General features: G+C 43.8%; 2 protein-coding genes across 3 annotated transcripts in view; one reads left to right on the top strand and one right to left on the bottom strand.

Annotated features, from left to right (window-relative positions):
• Positions 1-24,155, bottom strand: part of LOC125523946 (ribosomal protein L29 family protein) — a 50,101-nt gene that overhangs the window by 18,818 nt on the left and 7,128 nt on the right. The gene's annotated exons all lie outside the window — the stretch shown is intronic.
• LOC125525028 (sucrose:sucrose 1-fructosyltransferase-like) lies at positions 16,168-19,263 on the top strand. 2 transcript variants are annotated; one of them, XM_087538176.1, is made up of 3 exons: positions 16,168-16,910; positions 17,034-17,878; positions 18,469-19,263. In XM_087538176.1, exons 1-3 carry the CDS (start codon positions 16,334-16,336, stop codon positions 19,150-19,152), a joined length of 2,106 nt encoding a protein of 701 aa, XP_087394302.1. In that variant the 5' UTR covers positions 16,168-16,333; the 3' UTR covers positions 19,153-19,263. The 2 variants fall into 2 exon arrangements, with proteins under 2 accessions (XP_087394302.1, XP_087394303.1); XM_087538177.1 differs by having other exon boundaries at positions 16,174-16,688.

The following is a 24,155-nucleotide window of genomic DNA, read 5'->3' as shown; positions in this document are numbered from 1 at the left end:
TCTCTGTATTATGATATCAATCATCGTCTATCTAGATACAACGTGATATGATCACGGGGACGCTAGAATACGGAAACAAGAAAAGAAAAGAAATAAAATTGGTAACAAGGATTACTTGGTTTAATGATCAAGACTTGCTTCACATGGATACCGATACGCCTCGCATCAAGTTTTGTAAAGTATCACGAAGAAAAGGAATTTTGTACGGGAAACTAAAGTTCAGTCGAATAATAATTCATACAAGTGTAGGGGTCAATATGGATGTCCAAGGTTTCGCTATTGATCATTTACCGATGGAGTTCCGGGTCATTTCTGCACTTTACGAAACCTGCAGGGTCATCTGCTTAAGGTTCACTACTTTGTTAGTACTATAAGTGTTAACTTCTTGAGCAATTCACCGAGAAAGTTTCGAGCAGATAAAAATCTTTCGGCGAAGAACAAAAAATGTTTCGGAGCAAAACTAAAGTGTTCCACAGAAAACTGGAGAAGTTTTGGAAAACCGGGAAAGTCCAGGAAGACTGAAAAATCACCGGAAAATCAAGGAGGGTTTCAAAGTGTTCTGGGACCTCCCAGATAAATATATATGGTGTCATGGATTTGTCAACTTGGCAAGCCCAAGTGGGGGGGGGCACATGGCCCTAAAAGGCCCAAATAGTGGGTGCCCCTTTTTGCCTAGGGGCCAAGCCACTTGGACGGCTAGGCTTTGGTAGGGCACCCACCTCTTGGTTCGCCGGCCCAATGAGGAGGTGCATCCTCCTCCAATGCAGCCCCACCTCCCACGCTCCTATATATATGTGAGGGGCAACCCCTAGATTGCATCCAATGTGGCTCAAGGGCTCCCACTCTCTCTCTCTCTCTCTCTCTCTCTCCATGGAAATTGCTTGACCGTCGAAAGGCTACTCCACCCTATCTCTATTTCTTCGGCATAGCTTAGCTTTGGAAGATGAATCTCTATTGAACTGTAAATTTTGTATGCGTTGACACTTGATACTGACAGAGATATCATGCTTTTGATATTTGTTCGAGGTGGGAAATTCTCATGGTTGGGAGGTTGTAAATCATAACTATGGGAGTCTACACCAACGATCTACGCGAGCACATCTTTCGTCGCACTCTTGTTTGTAAATATCAGATCCAATCTAACTTGAATCTTCATACTTATCTTGGGAGTATGATTCGTAGGACGAAACAATACTTTCTACTACATTTCGCAACATTATGTTATTGATAGTTCTCAAAAACTTCCCAAAACTAAGTTTTCAAAGTAGTATCACAAGCTGAAATGTCATGCCAAAAACTAATGCCATTTCCATTACCAAGGTCTAACAATAGGAAAAGCCTGCCCTTGTAAATTCCTTCCAAATGGAGAACCAACACCCTGTTTGCACCAAACAATGTTGGTATTAAAAGTGCTATATTTATGATCCACAAGAATCTACTAGTTCTATTTCCACAAAATATATTTTGGCCCAAGAAGCTAATAAAGAAAAAAATTCTCTCAAATTAGGCAGATCCAATCCCCAAAAAGCTTTTCTCTGAGACACCAACACCATATTTTTCAAGTGGTATCTATGATTATTGCCACTGTTTTCGCAAAGAAAGTGAGCCATCTGGGAAGTAATGGCATTAATATCCCATTTAGGGAACCTAATGATAAGCATCAAATACATGGGAATACTTGATGCATGTCCTTAGTAAAATAAGTTTGGCCTCCTAACTGAGCAGTTTACCCCCATTAGTGCAGAATTGGGCTTTAGCACCGGTTCGTGAGGCCCTTTAGTGTCGGTTCTATAACCAGCACTGAAGGGTGGGGACTAAATCCCCCCCCCCCTTTAGTCCTGGTTCAACATGAACAGCCACTAAAGGGTCACCACGTGGCTGTTGGGGAACGTAGTAATTTCAAAAAAATTCCTACGCACACACAGGATCATGGTGATGCATAGCAACGAGAGGGAAGAGTGTGTCCACGTACCCTCAACCCTTGTAAACCGAAAGCGGAAGCGTTAGCACAACGCGGTTGATGTAGTCGTACGTCTTCACGATCCGACCGATCAAGTACCGAACGCACGGCACCTCCGAGTTCAGCACACGTTCAGCCCGATGACGTCCCTCGAACTCCGATCCAGCCGAGTGTTGAGGGAGAGTTTCGTCAGCACGACGGTGTGGTGACGATGATGATGTCCTACCGACGCAGGGCTTCGCCTAAGCACTGCTACAGTATTATCGAGGTGGACTATGGTGGAGGGGGCACCGCACACGGCTAAAAGATCAAACGATCAATTGTTGTGTTTCTAGGGTGCCCCCCTGCCCCCGTATATAAAGGAGCAAGGGGGAGGTGCGGCCGGCCAGGAGGAGGCGCGCCAGGAGGAGTCCTACTCCCACAGGGAGTAGGACTCCCTCCCTTCCTTGTTGGAATAGGAGAAGGGGGAAAAGAAGTGGAGGAGAAGGAAAGGGGGGGCGCCGCCCCCTTCTCCTTGTCCTATTCGGACTAGGGGGAGGGGCACGCGGCCCTTGCCCTGGCCGCCTCTCCTCTTCTCCACTAAGGCCCACTATGGCCCATTAACCCCCCGGGGGGTTCCGGTAACCCCTCGGTACTCAGGTAAAATCTCGATTTCACCCGGAACACTTCCGATATCCAAATATAGGCTTCCAATATATCAATCTTCATGTCTCGACCATTTTGAGACTCCTCGTCATGTTCGTGACCACATTCGGGACTCCGAACAACCTTTGGTACATCAAAACTCATAAACTCGTAATATAACTGTCATCGAAACTTTAAGTGTGTGGACCCTACGGGTTCGAGAACTATGTAGACATGACCGAGACACGTCTCTGGTCAATAACCAATTGCGGAACCTGGATGCTCATATTGGCTCCTACATATTCTACGAAGATCTTTATTGGTCAGACCGCATAACAACATACGTTGTTCCCTTTGTCATCGGTATGTTACTTGCCCGAGATTCGATCATCGGTATCTCAATACCTTGTTCAATCTCGTTACCGGTAAGTCTCTTTACTCGTTCTACAATACATCATCCCGCAACTAACTCATTAGTTGCAATGCTTGCAAGGCTTATAGTGATGTGCATTACCGAGTGGGCCCAGAGATACCTCTCCGACGATCGGAGTGACAAATCCTAATCTCGAAATACGCCAACCCAACAAGTACCTTTGGAGACACCTGTAGAGCACCTTTATAATCACCCAGTTACGTTGTGATGTTTGGTAGTACACAAAGTGTTCCTCCGGTAAACGGGAGTTGCATAATCTCATAGTCATAGGAACATGTATAAGTCATGAAGAAAGCATTAGCAGAATACTAAACGATCGTGTGCTAAGCTAATGGAATGGGTCAAGTGAATCACATCATTCTCCTAATGATGTGATCCCATTAGTCAAATGACAACTCATGTCAATGGCTAGGAAACATAACCATCTTTGATCAACGAGCTAGTCAAGTAGAGGCATACTAGTGACACTTTGTTTGTCTATGTATTCACACAAGTATTATGTTTCCGGTTAATACAATTCTAGCATGAATAATAAACATTTATCATGATATAAGGAAATAAATAATAACTTATTATTGCCTCTAGGGCATATTTCCTTCAGTGGCACGAGCCAGCGCCGGGGGCTGGGAGACCTTTAGTACCGGTTGGTAACACCAACCGGTACTGAAAGGTTTAGGGGTTTTGGTTTTATGATTTATTTTTCCTTTAATTTTTTTCCATTTAATTTTTTTCATTTGCTGGTATTTTATGATATTACATATTGTACACGTTATGCATATATATAAATAGAATTTCTCATAGAACCGATCATATATATATATATATATATATATATATATATCATCGAATGTCTCGCACCACCATTCACACATACACATGTATATATACAATTTGGTATATACAATTTCTCCTACAATTTGCAGATCATTACATGGAGGCATTATAGCGGTAGCGGGTAATAGAATTCTCCTTTGGGATCTATAACCTGGCCGAGCAAAAATCCCGCTATTTCCTTTTGAAGTGCTCGTACGCGAGTATCCGGTAGGACCTGATCCTGCATCTCCTTCATCTTTAAAGAAGAGATCAAAGTATACATGTATTATTAGTTGTGTGTATATATAGTAGGTAATGATGTAAAAATTATGAATAGTGTTCTGGCAAACGTACCCATTGGTCTCTATCAGTTCTAGTCCTTTCGGTAGTCATCATGCGAATGTTCTCGCAAACATAGAATACACATAAATCAGTCCCATGCACCTGCTTCAGGGCCTTTACAAGAATAGAATTCAATCAGATAATAATTAGTTAAGCATGATAATTAATGGTATTGAAATTAGAATTAAAGATATGCATGGTAGCTAGCTGGTACTAGCTACTTAATTAATTACCTTGGGTCGGATCAATTTCAGCTCTTTTATCCGTGGGCCTTCAACCTGTTTGATGAACTTTTGTCAAGCCCTGCCCGCCGGCAAATAAAATGAATGAAGGAGTTTTTTTTAAAACTGGCATAAAGGAGTTATTAATTAGTTGGTATCAGGAAATGACGACCTAAAAAGAGGCCGACATATAGTTGGATAATGATTGAAATTACCTGTTGACCATCCCCTTCACGATTTCGTAGTTAGCAGCTTTTTTAAGTAGTGAGTCCAGTACTTGAACTTTTCCTTTGTCAACTTCAATGATTAACAAGATCCAGTGAAAACTGCATGCGCACACGTTTGCATATATAATTAAGCGGACATGTGCATATATAACTCATCAAAAAATTGTGGAGAGTCATTGCTGAAGTTTTTCAGTTTATTTCCCCTACTAATATATCTGAATTACCTGATCTGTGGAATTGAAGTAATAACTTGATTGGTATGGCATGTATTGCATCCATCTGGAGCTTATGGACATTGCGAAATGATTTGTGTTTTCAAGGAGTAGTGTGGAAAGATATATGGATTCTTCTGGAAAAGCAAGTGTGTCGCTTCATCAATGGAAGATTCTCTGCTCGGACACTCAATCAAAATTGATGAAGGAACACATGCTTCTGCTAGATCGGAGAAGAGGATTACCTCGAGATGAAGAATAAAGTGAACACCAGAATTGATCAACATGGCATCTATCTGAGGTCCCATTCCAGCTGATGTTGATGCTTATGTGATAGTTAGCTCCTGTATGAATTTCCTTATGCTCATGATGTCGGTCGGTCTGAGAACTTACTAGCTCAGGTACTTCGGTTTAGCCCCAGCGTTGTGAATAGTCATTATGTGTTTCTTTTTTGCCTCGTTTTTAATCAAAAGGGGCGGGGGACCCCTTTCGATCAAAAAAAAACTTAAAAGAAGAGATAGAGCAACCTACAGCGATTGCATAGGTGTCTACGAGCACCGAGGACAACCAACAAGGAGCTATGCCACAACTAAACAAAATACCAAGCGATACATACATACATACATACATACATACATACATACATACATACATACATGCATGCATGCATGCATACATATGAGTATTCCACATATGTGCAATGGTGGTGCAATGAACATAATACTAAGATAAGACAACAAAGTGGCACCACTACTAACTAGTAACTACTCCCTCTGTCCCATAATATAAGACGTTACTACATCCAATATACTCACATGTTGAATGAGATAACATCTTATATTACGGAAGGACTAATTCATGGGAACCTCACGCTTGATACTTAGGAGTATTCCACAAGATACGTGCATCATCAAAGGACAGACGCGGCAGTGACCCCCCGTGCTGTCGGCCACATCACGAGCAGGTATACGATAGAGCATGGACTGGCCCCATTATCTATACCTAATTAATAATAAAGGGGCTATTGCTTCTTGAAATACGTCATGGAAATGGCCCCCAAAATTGTAAAATATTACCCACCAACGCCACCTATAAGTGATAAAAAAACGCCTCACAAAGGGAATCCCTCGCCTGGGTCGGCCCATGCAGTAGGGACCTCCTATACTGCGCCTGCGCACTAGGAGAAGACGCAGCGCACCCATTTGGGCCGGCACATGTCCATGCGGCCTGTTTTTAAAATTTTATTTTTATACTTTAAATAACTTTGGGCTTCAAAAAATTTCAAAAATTAAAAAAATGAGAATTTTGAATAAAATATTTAATAAACCATACAATGTTTGTTGATTCACAAAATGTTCGTGTTTTATGTAAAAACTTTGCTTATTCAAAAAAGTTCGAAATTTTGAAAACAATTTTTGGGAAATCCGAAAATGTTCATGGGTTTTATAAAATTCATGTATTAAATAAATTTTAATGAAATTGAACAAAATTTTGCCAATTCAAAGAATGTTCATGAACAGAAGAATATCCTAAAAATTCAAAAATTGTTCGTGACTTACAAAATAGTGTACTCATTCGTAAAATATTCGCTGATTCAAAAAATGATCATGCATTTCAAAAAATGTTCATGAAATTAAAAAATGTTCGTTAAATCAAAAAAATGATCATAAATTTCAAAAATTGTTCCACCAATTTCCAAAACAATGTTCGTCCATTCTAGAATTGTTCGCCGATTCAAGAAAATTGTTTTAAAAAATGCAAATAGTATAAAATGTTCATGAATTCAAAAAATGCTCTTGATTTTAGAAAATGTCAAAAATTCGTAGAAGTGTCCATGAAATTGAAAAATGTTGACGATTTGCCCAATACTGACAAGTGCTGCTACGATGAGAGTTTCTCACTCATGTCTATGCTTAAGTCTGTCCGAATCATGTTAGCAATTGCCGCATTTTATGAAATCTGGCAAATGGATAAACAAAACTGCATTCCTTAATGGATTTATTAAAGAAGAGTTGTATATGATGCAACCAGAAGGTTTTGTCAATCCTAAAGGTGTTAACAGAATATGCAAGCTCCAGCAATCCATCTATGGACTGGTGCAAGCATCTCGGAGTTGGAATATACGCTTTGATGAGTTGATCAAAGCATATAGTTTTATACAGACTTGCGGTGAAGACTATATTTACAAGAAAGTGAGTGGGAGCACTACAGCATTTCTGATAAGTATATGTGAATGACATATTGTTGATCGGAAATAATGTAGAATTTTCTGGAAAGCATAAAGGAGTATTTGAAAGGAGTTTTTTTAAATAAAGACCTCGGTGAAGCTGCTTACACATTGAGCATCAAGATCTATATAGATAGATCAAAATGCTTGATAAGATTTTTCAATGAGTACATACCTTGACAAAGATTTTGAAGTAGTTCAAAATGGAACAGTCAAAGAAGGAGTTCTTGCCTATGTTTTAAGGTGTGAAATTGAGTAAGACTCAAAGACCGACCACGGCAGAAGATAGAAAGAGAATGAAAGTCATTCCCTATGCCTCAGCCATAGGTTCTATAAAGTATGCCATGCTGTGTACCAGATCTATTGTACACTGAGTTAAGCAAGGGAGTACAATAGTGATCTAGGAGTAGATCACTGGACAGCGGTCAAAATTATCCTTAGTGGAATAAGAATATGTTTCTCGATTATGGAGGTGACAAAAGGTTCGTCATAAAGGGTTACGTCGATGCAAGTTTTGACACTGATCCGAATGACTCTAAGTCTCAATCTGGATGCATATTGAAAGTGGGAGCAATTAGCTAGAGTAGCTCTGTGTAGAGCATTGTTGACATAGAAATTTGCAAAATACATGCGGATCTGAATGTGGCAGACCCGTTGACTAAACTTCTCTCACAAGCAAAACATGATCACACCATAGTACTCTTCGGGTGTTAATCACATAACGATGTGAACTAGATTATTGACTCTAGTAAACCCTTTGGGTGTTGGTCACATGACGATGTGAACTATTTTTGTTAAATCACATGGCGATGTGAACTAGATTATTGACTCTAGTGCAAGTGGGAGACTGAACGAAATATGCCCTAGAGGCAATAATAAAGTTATTATTTATTTCCTTATATAATGATAAATGTTTATTATTCATGCTAGAATTGTATTAACCGGAAACATGGTACATGTGTGAATACATAGACAAACAGAGTGTCACTAGTATGCCTCTACTTGACTAGCTCGTTGATCAAAGATGGTTATGTTTCCTAGCCATAGACAAAGAGTTGTCATTTGATTAACGGGATCACATCATTAGGAGAATGATGTGATTGACTTGACCCATTCCGTTAGCTTAGCAATTGATCGTTTAGTATGTTGCTATTGCTTTCTTCATGACTTATACATGTTCCTATGATTATGAATTATGCAACTCCCGTTTACCGGAGGAACACTTTGTGTGCTACCAAACGTCACAACGTAACTGGGTGATTATAAAGGTGCTCTACAGGTGTCTCCGAAGGTACTTGTTGGGTTGGCGTATTTCGAGATTAGGATTTGTCACTCCGATTGTCGGAGAGGTATCTCTGGGCCCACTCGGTAATGCACATCACTATAAGCCTTGCAAGCATTGCAACTAATGAGTTAGTTGCGGGATGATGTATTACGGAACAAGTAAAGAGACTTGCCGGTAACGAGATTGAACTAGGTATTGAGATACCGACGATCGAATCTCGGGCAAGTAACATACCGATGACAAAGGGAACAACGTATGTTGTTATGCGGTCTGACTGATAAAGATCTTCGTAGAATATGTAGGAGCCAATATGAGCATCCAGGTTCCGCTATTGGTTATTGACCGGAGACGTGTCTTGGTCATGTCTACATAGTTCTTGAACCTGTAGGACTCCCCACATTTGGCGCGCCCCCTCTAGGGCCGGCCTCTCCCTTGCTCCTTTATATACGGGGGCAGGGGAGCACCCCATAGACACAACAATTGATCCCTTGGATCTCTTAGCCGTGTGCGGTGCCCCCCTCCACCATAATCCACCTCGGTCATATCATAGAGGTGCTTAGGCGAAGCCCTACGTCGGTAGAACATCATCATCGTCACCACGCCGTCGTGCTGGCGGAACTCTCCCTCAAAGCTCGGCTGGATCGGAGTTCGAGGGATGTCATCGAGTTGAACATGTGCTGAACTCGGAGGTGCCGTGCGTTCGATACTTGATCGGTCGGATCGTGAAGACGTACGACTACATCAACCGCGTTGTGCTAACGCTTCCGCTTTCGGTCTACGAGGGTACGTGGACACACTCTCCCCTCTCGTTGCTATGCATCACCATGATCTTGCGTGTGCGTAGGAAATTTTTTGAAATTACTACGTTCCCCAACAGTTTGATCCTTCAACTCATTCTTTTTTTCGCGCCTTACCAACATAGGTCGTTTTGGTGCCTACCAGTGGCCTAGCCCAGACATGAGCTATTGTGCGTTCCACGTGCTATTTGACGATAAAAGAGAATATATTGGTTGGCTATAATTAAAAGTAATTATGGGCAAGTGAGCGCTAAAATAATTAAAGAGAATACACCATGGTAAAATAAGGACTACATGGTTATGTGATGATTATGCCAATGAAATGGGATTTACTGCAATTAGTAACCCATCCGGTTACACCATCGTAGGAGAGATTGGTTGAAGCAACTTTGCCCCGAAGGTCGCCATGCAGCCACAAAGTGAGGAGGAAACCACAACCTCGACACAAAGGCAGACCTGGAGAAAAAAAGGCACAAGTTGGGTGGTGGCCGCCAGTCAGACCAACCCCACCACTATCCAGATCTCGCCGGGCAAACATGACCCGCGAGAACACCGCATCTCCTCGCTCTGTTGCCCCACCGCCGCTGAGACCGTTTTTATGGACACATCAATTATCTTTCCCGATGCTTCTTGCAAAAAAATATCTCTCCCTTTGCAATGCACAGGCATATATGCTAGTATATATAAATAGAAGTACCATCTGATCATGCACCCATCGCCATTGGATCGATGTCATCGCAACAAGAGTCAAATTTTCCATACTTGTGCTTCAAAGTAGCACCATGATCTTCATGATAAAGAGTTTCCTATGTTGTCACTTTCATATACTAGTGGGAATTTTTCATTATATAACTTGGCTTGTGTATTCCGACGATGGGCTTCCTCAAATTGCCCTAGGTCTTCATGAGCAAGCAAGTTGGATGCACACCCAGTTATTTTTCTTTTGAGCTTTCATACACTTATAGCTCTAGTGCATCCGTTACATGGCAATACCTACTCACTCACATTGATATCAATTGATGGACATCTCCATAGTCCATTAATTTGCCTAGTTGACGTGAGACTTTCTCCCTCCTTTTGTCCAGTACCACCTTCTATTCCATCCATAGTGCTATGTCCATGGCTCACGCTCATGTATTGCGTGAAGAGTTGAAAAAGCTGAATCACGTTACAAACTATGAAACAATTGCTTGGCTGACACCGATATGGGCATGATTTATACTTTGTGTTTAGAAGAGGGAGCATAACTAGACTATATGATTTTGTAGGGATAACTTTCTTTAGCCATGTTATTTTTGAAGCTTCATAATTTGCTTTTTAGTATGATTGAAGTATTATTGTTTTGATATTGATAAACTTTTGTTTTGAATCTTATGGATCTGAACATTCATGCCACAATAAATAAGAATTACATTGATAAATATGTTAGGTAGCATTCCACATCAAAAATTCTGTTTTTATCATTTACCTACTCGGGGATGAGCAGGAATTAAGCTTGGGGATGCATGATACGTCTCCAACGTATCTATAATTTTTTATTGTTATATTATCTGTTTTGGATGTTTTATATGCATTAATATGTTATTTTATATTATTTTTGGGACTAACTTATTAATGTAGAGCCCAGTGCCAGTTTCTGTTTTTTCCTTGTTTTTGAGTTTCGCAGAAAAGAAATATTAAACAGAGTCCAAACGGAATGAAACTTTACGATGATTTTTCTTAGACCAGAAGACACCTAGGGGACTTGAGATCCAAGTCAGAAGAGCCACGAGGCGGCGACAAGGGTGGAGGGCGCGCCCTAGGGGGGTGTGCGCGTCCCCCTGCCTTGTGCCCCCCCCCCATGACTCCACTGACCTACTTCTTTGTCCTATAAATTCAGAAATATTCCAAAACCCTCAGAAGCATCCACGAAAACACTTTTCTGCCGCTGCAACCTTCTGTACCCCGTGAGGTCCCATCTTGGGGCCTTTTCCAGCATCCTGCCGGAGGGGGATTCGATCATGGAGGGCATCTACATCAACTCTATTGCCCTTCCGATGTAGCGTGAGTAGTTTACCACAGACCTATGGGTCCATAGCTAGTAGCTAGATGGCTTCTTCTCTCTCTTTGATTCTCAATACCATGTTCTCCTCGATGTTCTTGGAGATCTATCCGATGTAATCTTATTTTGTGGTGTGTTTGTCGAGATCCGATGAATTGTGGATTTATGATCAGCTTATCTATGGATATTATTTGAATCTTCTCTGAATTCTTATATGCATGATTTGATATCCTTGTAATTCTCTTCGAATTATCGGTTTGGTTTGGCCAACTAGATTGGTTTTTCTTGCAATGGGAGAAGTGCTTGGCTTTGGGTTCAATCTTGCGGTGTCCTCACCCAGTGACAAAGTAGGGGTAGCGAGGCACGTATTGTATTGTTGCCATCAAGGATAAAAAGATGAGGTTTTCATCATATTGCTTGAGTTTATTCATCTACATCATGTCATCTTACTTAAGGTGTTACTCTGTTCTTTATGAACTTAATACTCTAGATGCAGGCAGGTGTCGGTCTACTTGACACGGATGTGATGCCTATATTACATAATCATTGCCTTGGATATCGTCATAACTTTGCGCTTTTCTATCAATTGCTCGGCAGTAATTTGTTCACCCACCGTATTATTTGCTATCATTAGAGAAGCCTCTAGTGAAACCTATGCCCCCCGGGTCTATTTTCTATCATATAAGTTTCTGATCTACTATTTTGCAATCTTTTACTTTCAGTTCTATAAATCAAAAACCCAAAAATATTTTACTTTTATTTATCTATCTCTATCAGATCTCACTTTTGCAAGTAACCGCGAAGGTATTGATAACCCCTTTATAGCGTTGGGTGCAAGTGTTTGATTGTTTGTGTAGGTATTAATTGGTGATTTGCGCGTTCTTCTCCTACTGTATTGATACCTTGGTTCTCAATTGAGGGAAATACTTATCTCTACTTTGCTGCATCACCCTTTCCTCTTCAAGGGAAAAACCAACGCAACCTCAAGAAGTAGCAATATCCCGCCCTCTGATATGCGCATGTGCCACGGGCGTCGGCCCAACGCTGAGTCAGCATGCCACCTTAGCGCCTGTTACGGCTGGAAACGGCAGAGTGACCAGTTTGCTCATAAAAGTGAGTGTTGTTACCGGTTCATCACATTTTGAGTGAGGAATGATCAATGTACTCATCTCACAAGAGTTCAATGACCAATGATGCGTTTATCTCCTAAAAGTATTAGTGAGGTATGGGATGGTGAGGTCCTTAAACTTACGTTTAGGAGAAACATTGATTACAGGCTCATGGAGCAATGGTACCAAATTGTAGAGATTGTTGGGGGGATCACCTTCAGAAATGACCCAGATGCCCTCATCTGGCAACTAGAAAACAAAAGGGGTTTATTCTTCTAGTTCTTTATATCATGTGATCAATTTTAGGGGTGTGCAGCCTTTGTTTCTGCCAGCTGTGTGGAAACTGGCAGTGCCCCCCAAGATTCATGTGTTTCTCTGGTTGTTTTCCCAAAATAAGCTGATGACCAGGGATCACCTGAGGAAAAGGCACATAATCAAATCCCTAGATTGTGTGTTCTGTGCTGATAATGAGTCAAATCACCATTTATTCTTTGATTGTGTAGTTGCCAGGAATGTATGGTCCTTTGTTAGCCATCATTTCCAAATCGAGATAGGCGCAAACTTTGAGTCTGTTGCTCGATTTTGGGTTTCTAACAAAAAGAACTTGGCTGTGAACATTATTAGCTCTGCTATCCTATGGTGTTTGCGGAAATATAGTAAATCTATGTTTTTTAACAACGCCGGTTGGACCTCTATTATTCATGTGTGGAGTCTGATCCTCGAAATGCTCAAATTCTGGATGATTTTGACCCTAGAGGCCGGCAAACCAAAGATTGAGGCGTTCATGAGTGCCCTGACAAAACTTCTCCAACAACCCTTGAGGATCTTGAGTGGCTGAAGATGAAGGCCACAAGATTTGAAGTTGATTCTGGCTGGAGTAACCTCAGGATCTCAGAAGAAAAAGGATGCTTCCAATCCCCTGTCACGAAGCGAGACAAATGACAAGGTCGCCATGACCAGCCTGGTGTCCACCCTCGCCATCTGCTGGTCACCCCAAGCTGCACTGGTGCCGCCATTCAAGTTCAGAAGGCGTGAAGATATGATCGCGCTGTGATAAGGGGCGGGTGCTCGCTGTACCCTGGCCCTCATGTCTCTGTATCACTCCCTGGCAGATCATTGGACTGCTCGAGGGTAATAACTTGATCTTCCCATGTTTTTCTTTTTCTACCGTTTAGCATCAGCTTAGCTATTGCGCGCATGTGTACTTCTAATAAGGAACCCTCAGACACAAGTGGGCTGTATTCGGATGGTTTCATTCTAGTTAATGGAACCGGGGAGAGGCCTCCCTGTTCATCTAAAAAATTGTGGGTATGGCGGATCCCTTTTACCACAAGGTAAGTTTTGTATGCAGATCAACTTGCAGCTTTCGATCCGTAGGTTTTGGTTTTGCAAAAGGTCTTCAATCTATAGTGTCTATTTTACTGTGTGATGACCCTGTTGAGGTAACTTTTGACTAATTGCCATTTATCATACCATCATCGAGCCCTTCATATCAGAAATAAGTGACCTTTTACGCATGTTGTACTCAAACTTGTAGACTTTGAATACGAATATCGTTTTATTTATTCAGACTGAAGATGCACACACTATCTTCGTAAGTCAGTTTGACCTAAGTGCGTATGAACAATGTAACCACACCACGTCATGACATGTCTAGTCTATTTAATGGTTGATGCATCTTATTCCTGACACTTATGATAAGGACTGTTACCCTTTTACCTTGATCGGCGAGGCCGAAACCACTCGTTCGTCCTGGCCGGCGAGGCTAGTACTCTGTATTGTTTCCTTTAACTGTATTTTGGTTGTGCCTGCTCTCCTCAACTGTATTTTGTTTGGATCTGTCTGCACTGTTAATTTGGAGCATTGAATGTTATGCCTAAAATTGGTACTCACTATAGTCTTTTTTTTTGACATCACGGTACTCACTAAAGTCTGTTGTATGCACGTGTCTAAATTAATTAATAGGGCACGTATATATCTTTTGGATTAAGATGAGTCTAAATTCATTTGCAATATGGACGCCGATATCCATCACACGTGTGGCATTTAGAAGGCATGTGCCGCACGCCCCGTGTGGCATCGACACAGGCTCGTCCGCACCCGCGCGTCCGGACACACCCCGCCACAGCCCGCACGTCCGGTGTTCGTCACGTTCGCCCACACGTCCGGGTGAGCGACCCCACGGCCTGCACGACCTCTCTCGGCCGTCGTCCCTCCCCGCTTGCGAGCCACACGCCCCACGTGACAGTCACCACACGTCCCCGCAGTTGTCATGGTCCGAACCTTTTTTCATGTTCGTTTAACTGCAGTTGCCATGTTGCTGAGCTACAGTTGCCATGTCTGACAACTACAGTTGCCATGGTTGCTCAACTGCAGTTGCCATCTCAGGTCAAGTGCCAGATGCCATTTTTGGACAACTACAGATGTTGTCATGTATGGTCTGGTCTACAACAATTGTCATGATTTGAAAATTTTAGGAGTTGCTACCTACTAACACTAGGCAGTTGCCATGTAGCACTATAAAAAGACATGGCAAAATAACATGTTCGGGTAAAGAGAGAGTTGTCATCTGCTTAAAAGCACACTAGGGCAGTTGCCATGTACCCTGCAAAACACATGGGGCGTGTTTGGTTTCATGCATAGCCTCACGCTGCATTGCATCCACTATCCTGGGTGAGTCTAGCCTGGCTAAGCTGATGGAAAAATGGGTTGAGATGTATGTTTGGTTGTGTGCATGTTGAGGGACAGGTCAATGTGAGATGGCGTTTGGAAGCTTGTATGAGAAATCAGCCAGCTCCTGCACCACCAGCTCCCCATGAGGCCATGACGCCGCCGCGACCACGGACAGTCTGGCCGAGCCGTCGCAGGCGCGCCTCCCCTTCCGAAGCAAGTCTTGCCAAGTAGATGCATCCAGGCGCCGGCCGGCGAGGGGCATGGAACTCCAGCGGCGGAGTCGCCACGGACTATGGAGCTCGGAGCGATGGCGAAAGAGGGAGCTAGGGTGGCGGGGTCGAGGACGAGGGAGCTCTGACAGTTGCGGACGAGGTAGTCCTGACCGGTGGCACAAGAAGGAGCTCCCGACGGCGGCGGCGGTGATTGGTTTGGGTCCTCGATCTGATCTGAGAGGAGATGAAAGAGAGTTGCGGTGGCACTTTTGAAATAATTCTGGTAAATATCAGGGCCTATCCCGTGTACCGGTTCGTTTTAAGTGGAAGCGCGGGTGCAGGCACGAGGCTGCATCGCAGGAACGCCCGATTCCTGTGTTCCTCTCAGCCTGGCTGACGGGCCTCTGTTTGCATCAGTTGGGCCAGGCTGAGGAGGCCACACAGGACACCAAACAGGCCAGATTATGCATGTGTGGTGCGATGCAGGTGCGAGCCGACAAACCAAACACGCCTATGGCAACTGACAACTTGATGTGTGAGAGGAGACGAGCGTGTGGATGAAGGTGGTATTTTTAGGAGTTGTCACCTACTAACACTAGGCAGTTGCCATATAACACTAAAAAAACACGGCAAAAATAAAATGTTTGGGTAAAGAGAGAGTTGTCATCTGCTTACAAGCACACTAGGACAGTTGTCATGTACCCTGCAAAACACATGGCAACTGACAGCTTTGGGTGTGGGAGAGGAGACGGACGTGTGGGCGAACTGATAAACACCCATACACCAGCCCCTCTGCGTACATGAAAACCGACGTGTGGGCGAACTGCTAAACGCGCACATACCAGCCCCTTCACGTGCTGAAACGGACGTATGGGCGACCGGACGTATGCCTACACACCAGCCTAGTCTTACGTAGCATAAAAAAATCTAACAAAACATACCAAGATTCATGCAAATACAAATAAACGTTGATCCATGCGTATAGACGAGATGTAAACGCCCACATATATGGACGTTAGTGTAAAGATGAGTCTAAATTAGTGATTTAGTACTAACTTTCCCTGGCCTCGGCGCAGCTATAAATTGCGCTCTCTAAGACTCAAGAAAGACCCCGGTCGAAAGCTTTCCTCTTCAGTTTTCTAGCCGCGGCCGTCGCGATGAAGTCACGCGCCGGCACGCCGCCCGTCCTGTACTCGTACGCGTCGATGCAGCAGCGGAGCGGCGGCGGCATGAAGTGGCGCGAGTGCGTTGCCGTGCTGGGCGCCGCGGCCATGGTGGTGTTCGTCGTCACCCACTCGCTCCTCCCAGGGGCCAGGGTGGGGGGTCTGGGCAACGTGGTTAGCCCGGTGCTCCGTCTCCGGAGAGCCAGGCGGGAGGAGGCGGCCGTGCCGTCGTCGGAGAAGACGGTGGGGGAAATCGGCGATGAGGCCGATGGCTTCCCGTGGAGCAACGCCATGCTGCAGTGGCAGCGCACCGGTTACCATTTCCAGCCGGAGAAGAACTACATGAACGGTATGGAATCCATTACTTCCGATCATGGAATTTTTAGATGCAAATCCTCCTGTGTTCTTTCTCCTCGCCTTGCTCTATGTTTGGAGGAAGAAACTGACTGGCAATGGCTAGCTGCCTTTTTTGCTATCGTTTTGTTTGTTTGCTTGGCGGAGAAAGAAACTGACCACCTTTTGCTTACGTGCTCCGGCGACATGCATGCATGTATGCATGCAGATCCAAACGGTGAGTGAGTAGGATCCTCATCACTTTTAATCCTGACCAGCTGTCGTCTCTCTCTATGTCTAATGTCTATCCATTGGCAAGGAACTAGGAGTACTGATTAATTGAAACACGAATAACATGCAGCTCCAATGTACTACCGTGGATGGTACCACTTCTTTTACCAGTACAACCCGGAGGGTGTCACGTGGGGAAACATCTCGTGGGGCCACGCCGTGTCGCGAGACATGGTCCACTGGCACCACCTACCCCTAGCCATGATGCCTGACCAATGGTACGACATTAACGGCGTTTTGACGGGCTCCGCCACCATACTTCCCGACGGCAAGGTCGTCCTGCTCTACACAGGGAACACCGACACGCTCGCCCAGGTACAGTGCGTCGCCGAACCTGCAGACCCTCATGACCCTCTCCTCCGCACCTGGATCAAGCACCCCGCCAACCCGGTCCTCTTCCCGCCCCCTGGGACATACAAAAAGGACTTCCGTGACCCCATGACCGCATGGTTTGACAAGTCCGACAACACATGGCGCACCATGATCGGGTCCAAGGACAACAACGGGCATGCTGGCATCGCCCTCATGTACAAGACAAAAGACTTCGTCAAGTTCGAGCTCATCCCGCGTCCGGTCCACCGCGTCGAGGGCACCGGCATGTGGGAGTGCATCGACTTCTACCCTGTTGGGGGCAATAGCAACTCATCACAGGAAGAGTTGTACGTCCTGAAGGCGAGCATGGACGATGAACGACATGACTACTACGCATTGGGAAAGTATGACGCAGTGACCAACACATGGACACCGCTGGACCCAGAAGCAGATGTGGGAATCGGACTGAGGTACAATTGGGGAAAGTTATTTGCGTCCACGACATTCTATGATCCTACAAAGCGGCGACGTGTGATGTGGGCGTATGTTGGTGAGACAGATTCCAACCGGACCGACCTCGCCAAGGGATGGGCAAACCTCCAGGTATCTTTATTGTACATACATTTGATCTGTTTTACCACGTGTTTAGCATCTATCATCAGTTCCATTCGCTATTTATGCATGCTCGATATATATATATATATATATATATATATATATATATATATATATATATATATATATACATGTTTGATAGATTATTTGTATGTTTGATAGATAGATTCTCGCTTCGTTCATTATTATAAGATGTTCAAAAATTTCCTGATTCAGATGTATGTAGACATGTAGTAATTATTTGTATTTGTGACTTCAAAAATATTTTGGCTATGCTTTTTCTCCGACTCATTTCACTATTAGGCTCTCTGAGAAGATCGAATCTAACTCAAAAAGGTTGAGATTGAGCATTTCCATCACGTTTGTGTTATAAGCCAGCTTGTACTTTTTCGCACATAAGAGAACCTTTTAAGTTGCCTGCTGAATCCATGAGCAGGCAAGAGATCATCTGACGAACAGAAACATCTTATTAGCTAGAAGAAAAGGTTGTGGTTCTTGATATCAAAGTGCCATCATGATCACCGGAATTACCTAGCTTGAAATTAAATTAACTCTCTAATTAATGGTGTATGATGTAGGCGATTCCGAGGACGGTGGCGCTGGACGAGAAGACCCGGACGAACCTCCTCCAATGGCCGGTGGAGGAGATTGAGACCCTCCGTCATAATGCAACTGACCTCAGTGGCATCACCATCGGCACTGGCTCCATCTTCCCCCTGCATCTCCGGCAAGCCGCTCAGCTCGACATAGAGGCCTCCTTCTGCCTCAACACTTCTGACATCGCAGCCCACAACGAAGCCGACATCGGCTACAACTGCAGCACTAGCGGTGGTGCCACCAACCGGGGTGCGCTCGGCCCCTTCGGCCTCCTCCTCACCAACGGTCACAGTGAACAAATGGCAATGTACTTCTACATGTCTAGGAGCCTTGACGGGGACCTCCGGACCCACTTCTGCCATGACGAGTCCCAGTCATCGCTGGCCAGGAATGTTGTGAAGCGTGTGGTGGGCAGCACTGTTCCGGTGCTCAACGGAGAGGCCTTATCCGCTAGGATTCTTGTGGACCATTCCATTGTGGAGAGCTTCGTTATGGGCGGGAGATTGACGGCGACGTCCCGAGTGTACCCGACTGAGGCCATCTATGAGGCGGCTGGGCTGTACGTTTTCAACAATGCTACCGGCTCCACTCTCATCGTCGATAAGCTCGTGGTGCATGAGATGCATTCAACACCGATGCAACTAGATCTTTTTGCACGAGATTAACTTCCAACCGGTTTCTCTTTACTAAGTTTGTTTTCTGATTATTTTTTTCTAGTTCTGTCAGACGGATCATACATTGTTACTGTCTGCTCGTTTATGCAGCAGATCATAATATTTTGCATTGTCCAGTGGGTAGCAAGCTGGGCAGTACACGAGTCCATCCCGTAGGGTGAGGCCGGAAACTCCATTAGCTCGTATGTAGCCTGGTAGCTTGACTCGGCGCTGTTCTCAAAAAACAAAACTAGACTCGACACATTGGCCTGGCCCAAGCTGAAGTGGAGCCCCTCACCTGTATGTCAATCCTTTACCATTTCTTTTCCGAACAGTTTCTGAGCTAGAGGTTTAATCATGTGTAACTCAAGTTGGCTTTTCTGCAAGATCTCTGTGATTATTTCACTACCTACAACCTGCAGATCAATATGACATATAAGAGGTCTATTATTTTGCATACATATTAAAAATTGAAGTATACATATACCATAACACATCACTTAGAAACTTGCAGCCCAGATTCTGATCGGAATTTCTGATTTTAGGTGTATACATTATACGAGACACGAGGAAATATCGATCACTGAAATTGTCCTCCAAAAGAATGATACAACTTGCTTGCAGTTGCAGAATTTTTTGAGGCATCAAAACTTATGTATGCAACCCAACTTGCACCTTCAATCGGTACATTTTGGCTTTGTTAAACATTTGTTGTGCATGTTTAAACCTGCAGTGTCTATTTTGTTCTGTGATGACCATGCTGAATTCAGACTTGCCTTTTTCCTTGCTATCTACCTTATCATCAGCACTACTCCCTCTGTATCATAAATATGTCACTTTTTGAACATGGTTGTCAAAATTTCAAAATTATTTTTTCACTAAAAAACTATAGTTTTTGTTTGGGTTGAAAAATTGAAAAATCATACATAGATATTTGTATATATAAAAAGCCAAGTGGTGAACATTCTCCATTTCACCACAAAATAAAGAGGCTAAGTCCTCAATATATATTATGTATCTTACCTAATTTATCTCTATTCGAAAACTGGTCATTAGCAACAGGCAATTCAAACATGAAAGTTGGGAGGAATAGGAATCTTCCAGAACCACTTCCAAAAAGGGGCAAAAACCCCACCAAAATTAATCATATCTAGAAGGATTTGGTGGTATATGTTCTGGATGCTTCCACCAGCCATATAAGTTGGTCGGCGTTAAAATTGGGAACAAAACGTTTCACCGTAAGCCCAAACATGTGAGATAGAGCAATTATGTGAAGGAAATATGCCCTAAAGGCAATAATAACGTTATTATTTATTTCCATGTTCATAATTACTGTTTATCTTTCTATGCTATAGTTGCAATGGTCCTGGCACAAAAATGAGATTCAGAGGAAAATCTCATTAGCATGTGTAAAATAATAAACACCAACTAGATCCCTAGTCTCAGTTTTAAAACTATACCATGTATTGTTGACGATCATGTTTTCCTGATCATGCGCATTGTCAAAGTAAGAATGGATGTCGGGAATAATGTAAACACATTGTTGGTGGAACAATGGTGTTGACATACCCAACTTAATGATATACTTCTCGATCACATCGTCATATTTTTATAAGTATAATCATGCAAATGTTTACGTATACTCACTTACTTAGACCATGATAATATCAATGTACCTTCGTGTCGGACAGAGACTTTGGGGTTCGTGCAACGTTACCCGTAACAGGGTGATCATAACGGCAACTTTGGGGTGCATCAAAAAAGTATCTCAATGACTCGATAGCTAAAGATTGAGATTTGCTCCTTTGGCGATGGAGAGAGATTCTCCGTGCCCTCTCTGTATTATGATATCAATCATCGTCTATCTAGATACAACGTGATATGATCACGGGGACGCTAGAATACGGAAACAAGAAAAGAAAAGAAATAAAATTGGTAACAAGGATTACTTGGTTTAATGATCAAGACTTGCTTCACATGGATACCGATACGCCTCGCATCAAGTTTTGTAAAGTATCACGAAGAAAAGGAATTTTGTACGGGAAACTAAAGTTCAGTCGAATAATAATTCATACAAGTGTAGGGGTCAATATGGATGTCCAAGGTTTCGCTATTGATCATTTACCGATGGAGTTCCGGGTCATTTCTGCACTTTACGAAACCTGCAGGGTCATCTGCTTAAGGTTCACTACTTTGTTAGTACTATAAGTGTTAACTTCTTGAGCAATTCACCGAGAAAGTTTCGAGCAGATAAAAATCTTTCGGCGAAGAACAAAAAATGTTTCGGAGCAAAACTAAAGTGTTCCACAGAAAACTGGAGAAGTTTTGGAAAACCGGGAAAGTCCAGGAAGACTGAAAAATCACCGGAAAATCAAGGAGGGTTTCAAAGTGTTCTGGGACCTCCCAGATAAATATATATGGTGTCATGGATTTGTCAACTTGGCAAGCCCAAGTGGGGGGGGGGGCACATGGCCCTAAAAGGCCCAAATAGTGGGTGCCCCTTTTTGCCTAGGGGCCAAGCCACTTGGACGGCTAGGCTTTGGTAGGGCACCCACCTCTTGGTTCGCCGGCCCAATGAGGAGGTGCATCCTCCTCCAATGCAGCCCCACCTCCCACGCTCCTATATATATGTGAGGGGCAACCCCTAGATTGCATCCAATGTGGCTCAAGGGCTCCCACTCTCTCTCTCTCTCTCTCTCTCTCTCTCTCTCCATGGAAATTGCTTGACCGTCGAAAGGCTACTCCACCCTATCTCTATTTCTTCGGCATAGCTTAGCTTTGGAAGATGAATCTCTATTGAACTGTAAATTTTGTATGCGTTGACACTTGATACTGACAGAGATATCATGCTTTTGATATTTGTTCGAGGTGGGAAATTCTCATGGTTGGGAGGTTGTAAATCATAACTATGGGAGTCTACACCAACGATCTACGCGAGCACATCTTTCGTCGCACTCTTGTTTGTAAATATCAGATCCAATCTAACTTGAATCTTCATACTTATCTTGGGAGTATGATTCGTAGGACGAAACAATACTTTCTACTACATTTCGCAACATTATGTTATTGATAGTTCTCAAAAACTTCCCAAAACTAAGTTTTCAAAGTAGTATCACAAGCTGAAATGTCATGCCAAAAACTAATGCCATTTCCATTACCAAGGTCTAACAATAGGAAAAGCCTGCCCTTGTAAATTCCTTCCAAATGGAGAACCAACACCCTGTTTGCACCAAACAATGTTGGTATTAAAAGTGCTATATTTATGATCCACAAGAATCTACTAGTTCTATTTCCACAAAATATATTTTGGCCCAAGAAGCTAATAAAGAAAAAAATTCTCTCAAATTAGGCAGATCCAATCCCCAAAAAGCTTTTCTCTGAGACACCAACACCATATTTTTCAAGTGGTATCTATGATTATTGCCACTGTTTTCGCAAAGAAAGTGAGCCATCTGGGAAGTAATGGCATTAATATCCCATTTAGGGAACCTAATGATAAGCATCAAATACATGGGAATACTTGATGCATGTCCTTAGTAAAATAAGTTTGGCCTCCTAACTGAGCAGTTTACCCCCATTAGTGCAGAATTGGGCTTTAGCACCGGTTCGTGAGGCCCTTTAGTGTCGGTTCTATAACCAGCACTGAAGGGTGGGGACTAAATCCCCCCCCCTTTAGTCCTGGTTCAACATGAACAGCCACTAAAGGGTCACCACGTGGCTGTTGGGGAACGTAGTAATTTCAAAAAAATTCCTACGCACACACAGGATCATGGTGATGCATAGCAACGAGAGGGAAGAGTGTGTCCACGTACCCTCAACCCTTGTAAACCGAAAGCGGAAGCGTTAGCACAACGCGGTTGATGTAGTCGTACGTCTTCACGATCCGACCGATCAAGTACCGAACGCACGGCACCTCCGAGTTCAGCACACGTTCAGCCCGATGACGTCCCTCGAACTCCGATCCAGCCGAGTGTTGAGGGAGAGTTTCGTCAGCACGACGGTGTGGTGACGATGATGATGTTCTACCGACGCAGGGCTTCGCCTAAGCACTGCTACAGTATTATCGAGGTGGACTATGGTGGAGGGGGCACCGCACACGGCTAAAAGATCAAACGATCAATTGTTGTGTTTCTAGGGTGCCCCCCTGCCCCCGTATATAAAGGAGCAAGGGGGAGGTGCGGCCGGCCAGGAGGAGGCGCGCCAGGAGGAGTCCTACTCCCACAGGGAGTAGGACTCCCTCCCTTCCTTGTTGGAATAGGAGAAGGGGGAAAAGAAGTGGAGGAGAAGGAAAGGGGGGGCGCCGCCCCCTTCTCCTTGTCCTATTCGGACTAGGGGGAGGGGCACGCGGCCCTTGCCCTGGCCGCCTCTCCTCTTCTCCACTAAGGCCCACTATGGCCCATTAACCCCCCGGGGGGTTCCGGTAACCCCTCGGTACTCAGGTAAAATCTCGATTTCACCCGGAACACTTCCGATATCCAAATATAGGCTTCCAATATATCAATCTTCATGTCTCGACCATTTTGAGACTCCTCGTCATGTTCGTGACCACATTCGGGACTCCGAACAACCTTTGGTACATCAAAACTCATAAACTCGTAATATAACTGTCATCGAAACTTTAAGTGTGTGGACCCTACGGGTTCGAGAACTATGTAGACATGACCGAGACACGTCTCTGGTCAATAACCAATTGCGGAACCTGGATGCTCATATTGGCTCCTACATATTCTACGAAGATCTTTATTGGTCAGACCGCATAACAACATACGTTGTTCCCTTTGTCATCGGTATGTTACTTGCCCGAGATTCGATCATCGGTATCTCAATACCTTGTTCAATCTCGTTACCGGTAAGTCTCTTTACTCGTTCTACAATACATCATCCCGCAACTAACTCATTAGTTGCAATGCTTGCAAGGCTTATAGTGATGTGCATTACCGAGTGGGCCCAGAGATACCTCTCCGACGATCGGAGTGACAAATCCTAATCTCGAAATACGCCAACCCAACAAGTAC

Source organism: Triticum urartu, chromosome 7A (genome assembly GCF_056163025.1).
Source record: "Triticum urartu cultivar PI428250 chromosome 7A, HENAU_Tu73, whole genome shotgun sequence".
Classification (NCBI taxonomy): domain Eukaryota; kingdom Viridiplantae; phylum Streptophyta; class Magnoliopsida; order Poales; family Poaceae; genus Triticum; species Triticum urartu.
Note: the sequence above shows the minus strand (reverse complement) of the source record. Positions and strands in the feature narration are given on the sequence as shown.

Bases quoted from the DNA above. Each gene is read 5' to 3' on its own strand.
- LOC125525028 (XM_087538176.1), top strand. From the start codon at position 16,334: ATGAAGTCACGCGCCGGCACGCCGCCCGTCCTGTACTCGTACGCGTCG. The intron at 16,911-17,033 runs GTGAGTGAGTAG...AATAACATGCAG, and splicing joins TATGCATGCAGATCCAAACG to CTCCAATGTACTACCGTGGA. The intron at 17,879-18,468 runs GTATCTTTATTG...TGTATGATGTAG, and splicing joins AGGGATGGGCAAACCTCCAG to GCGATTCCGAGGACGGTGGC.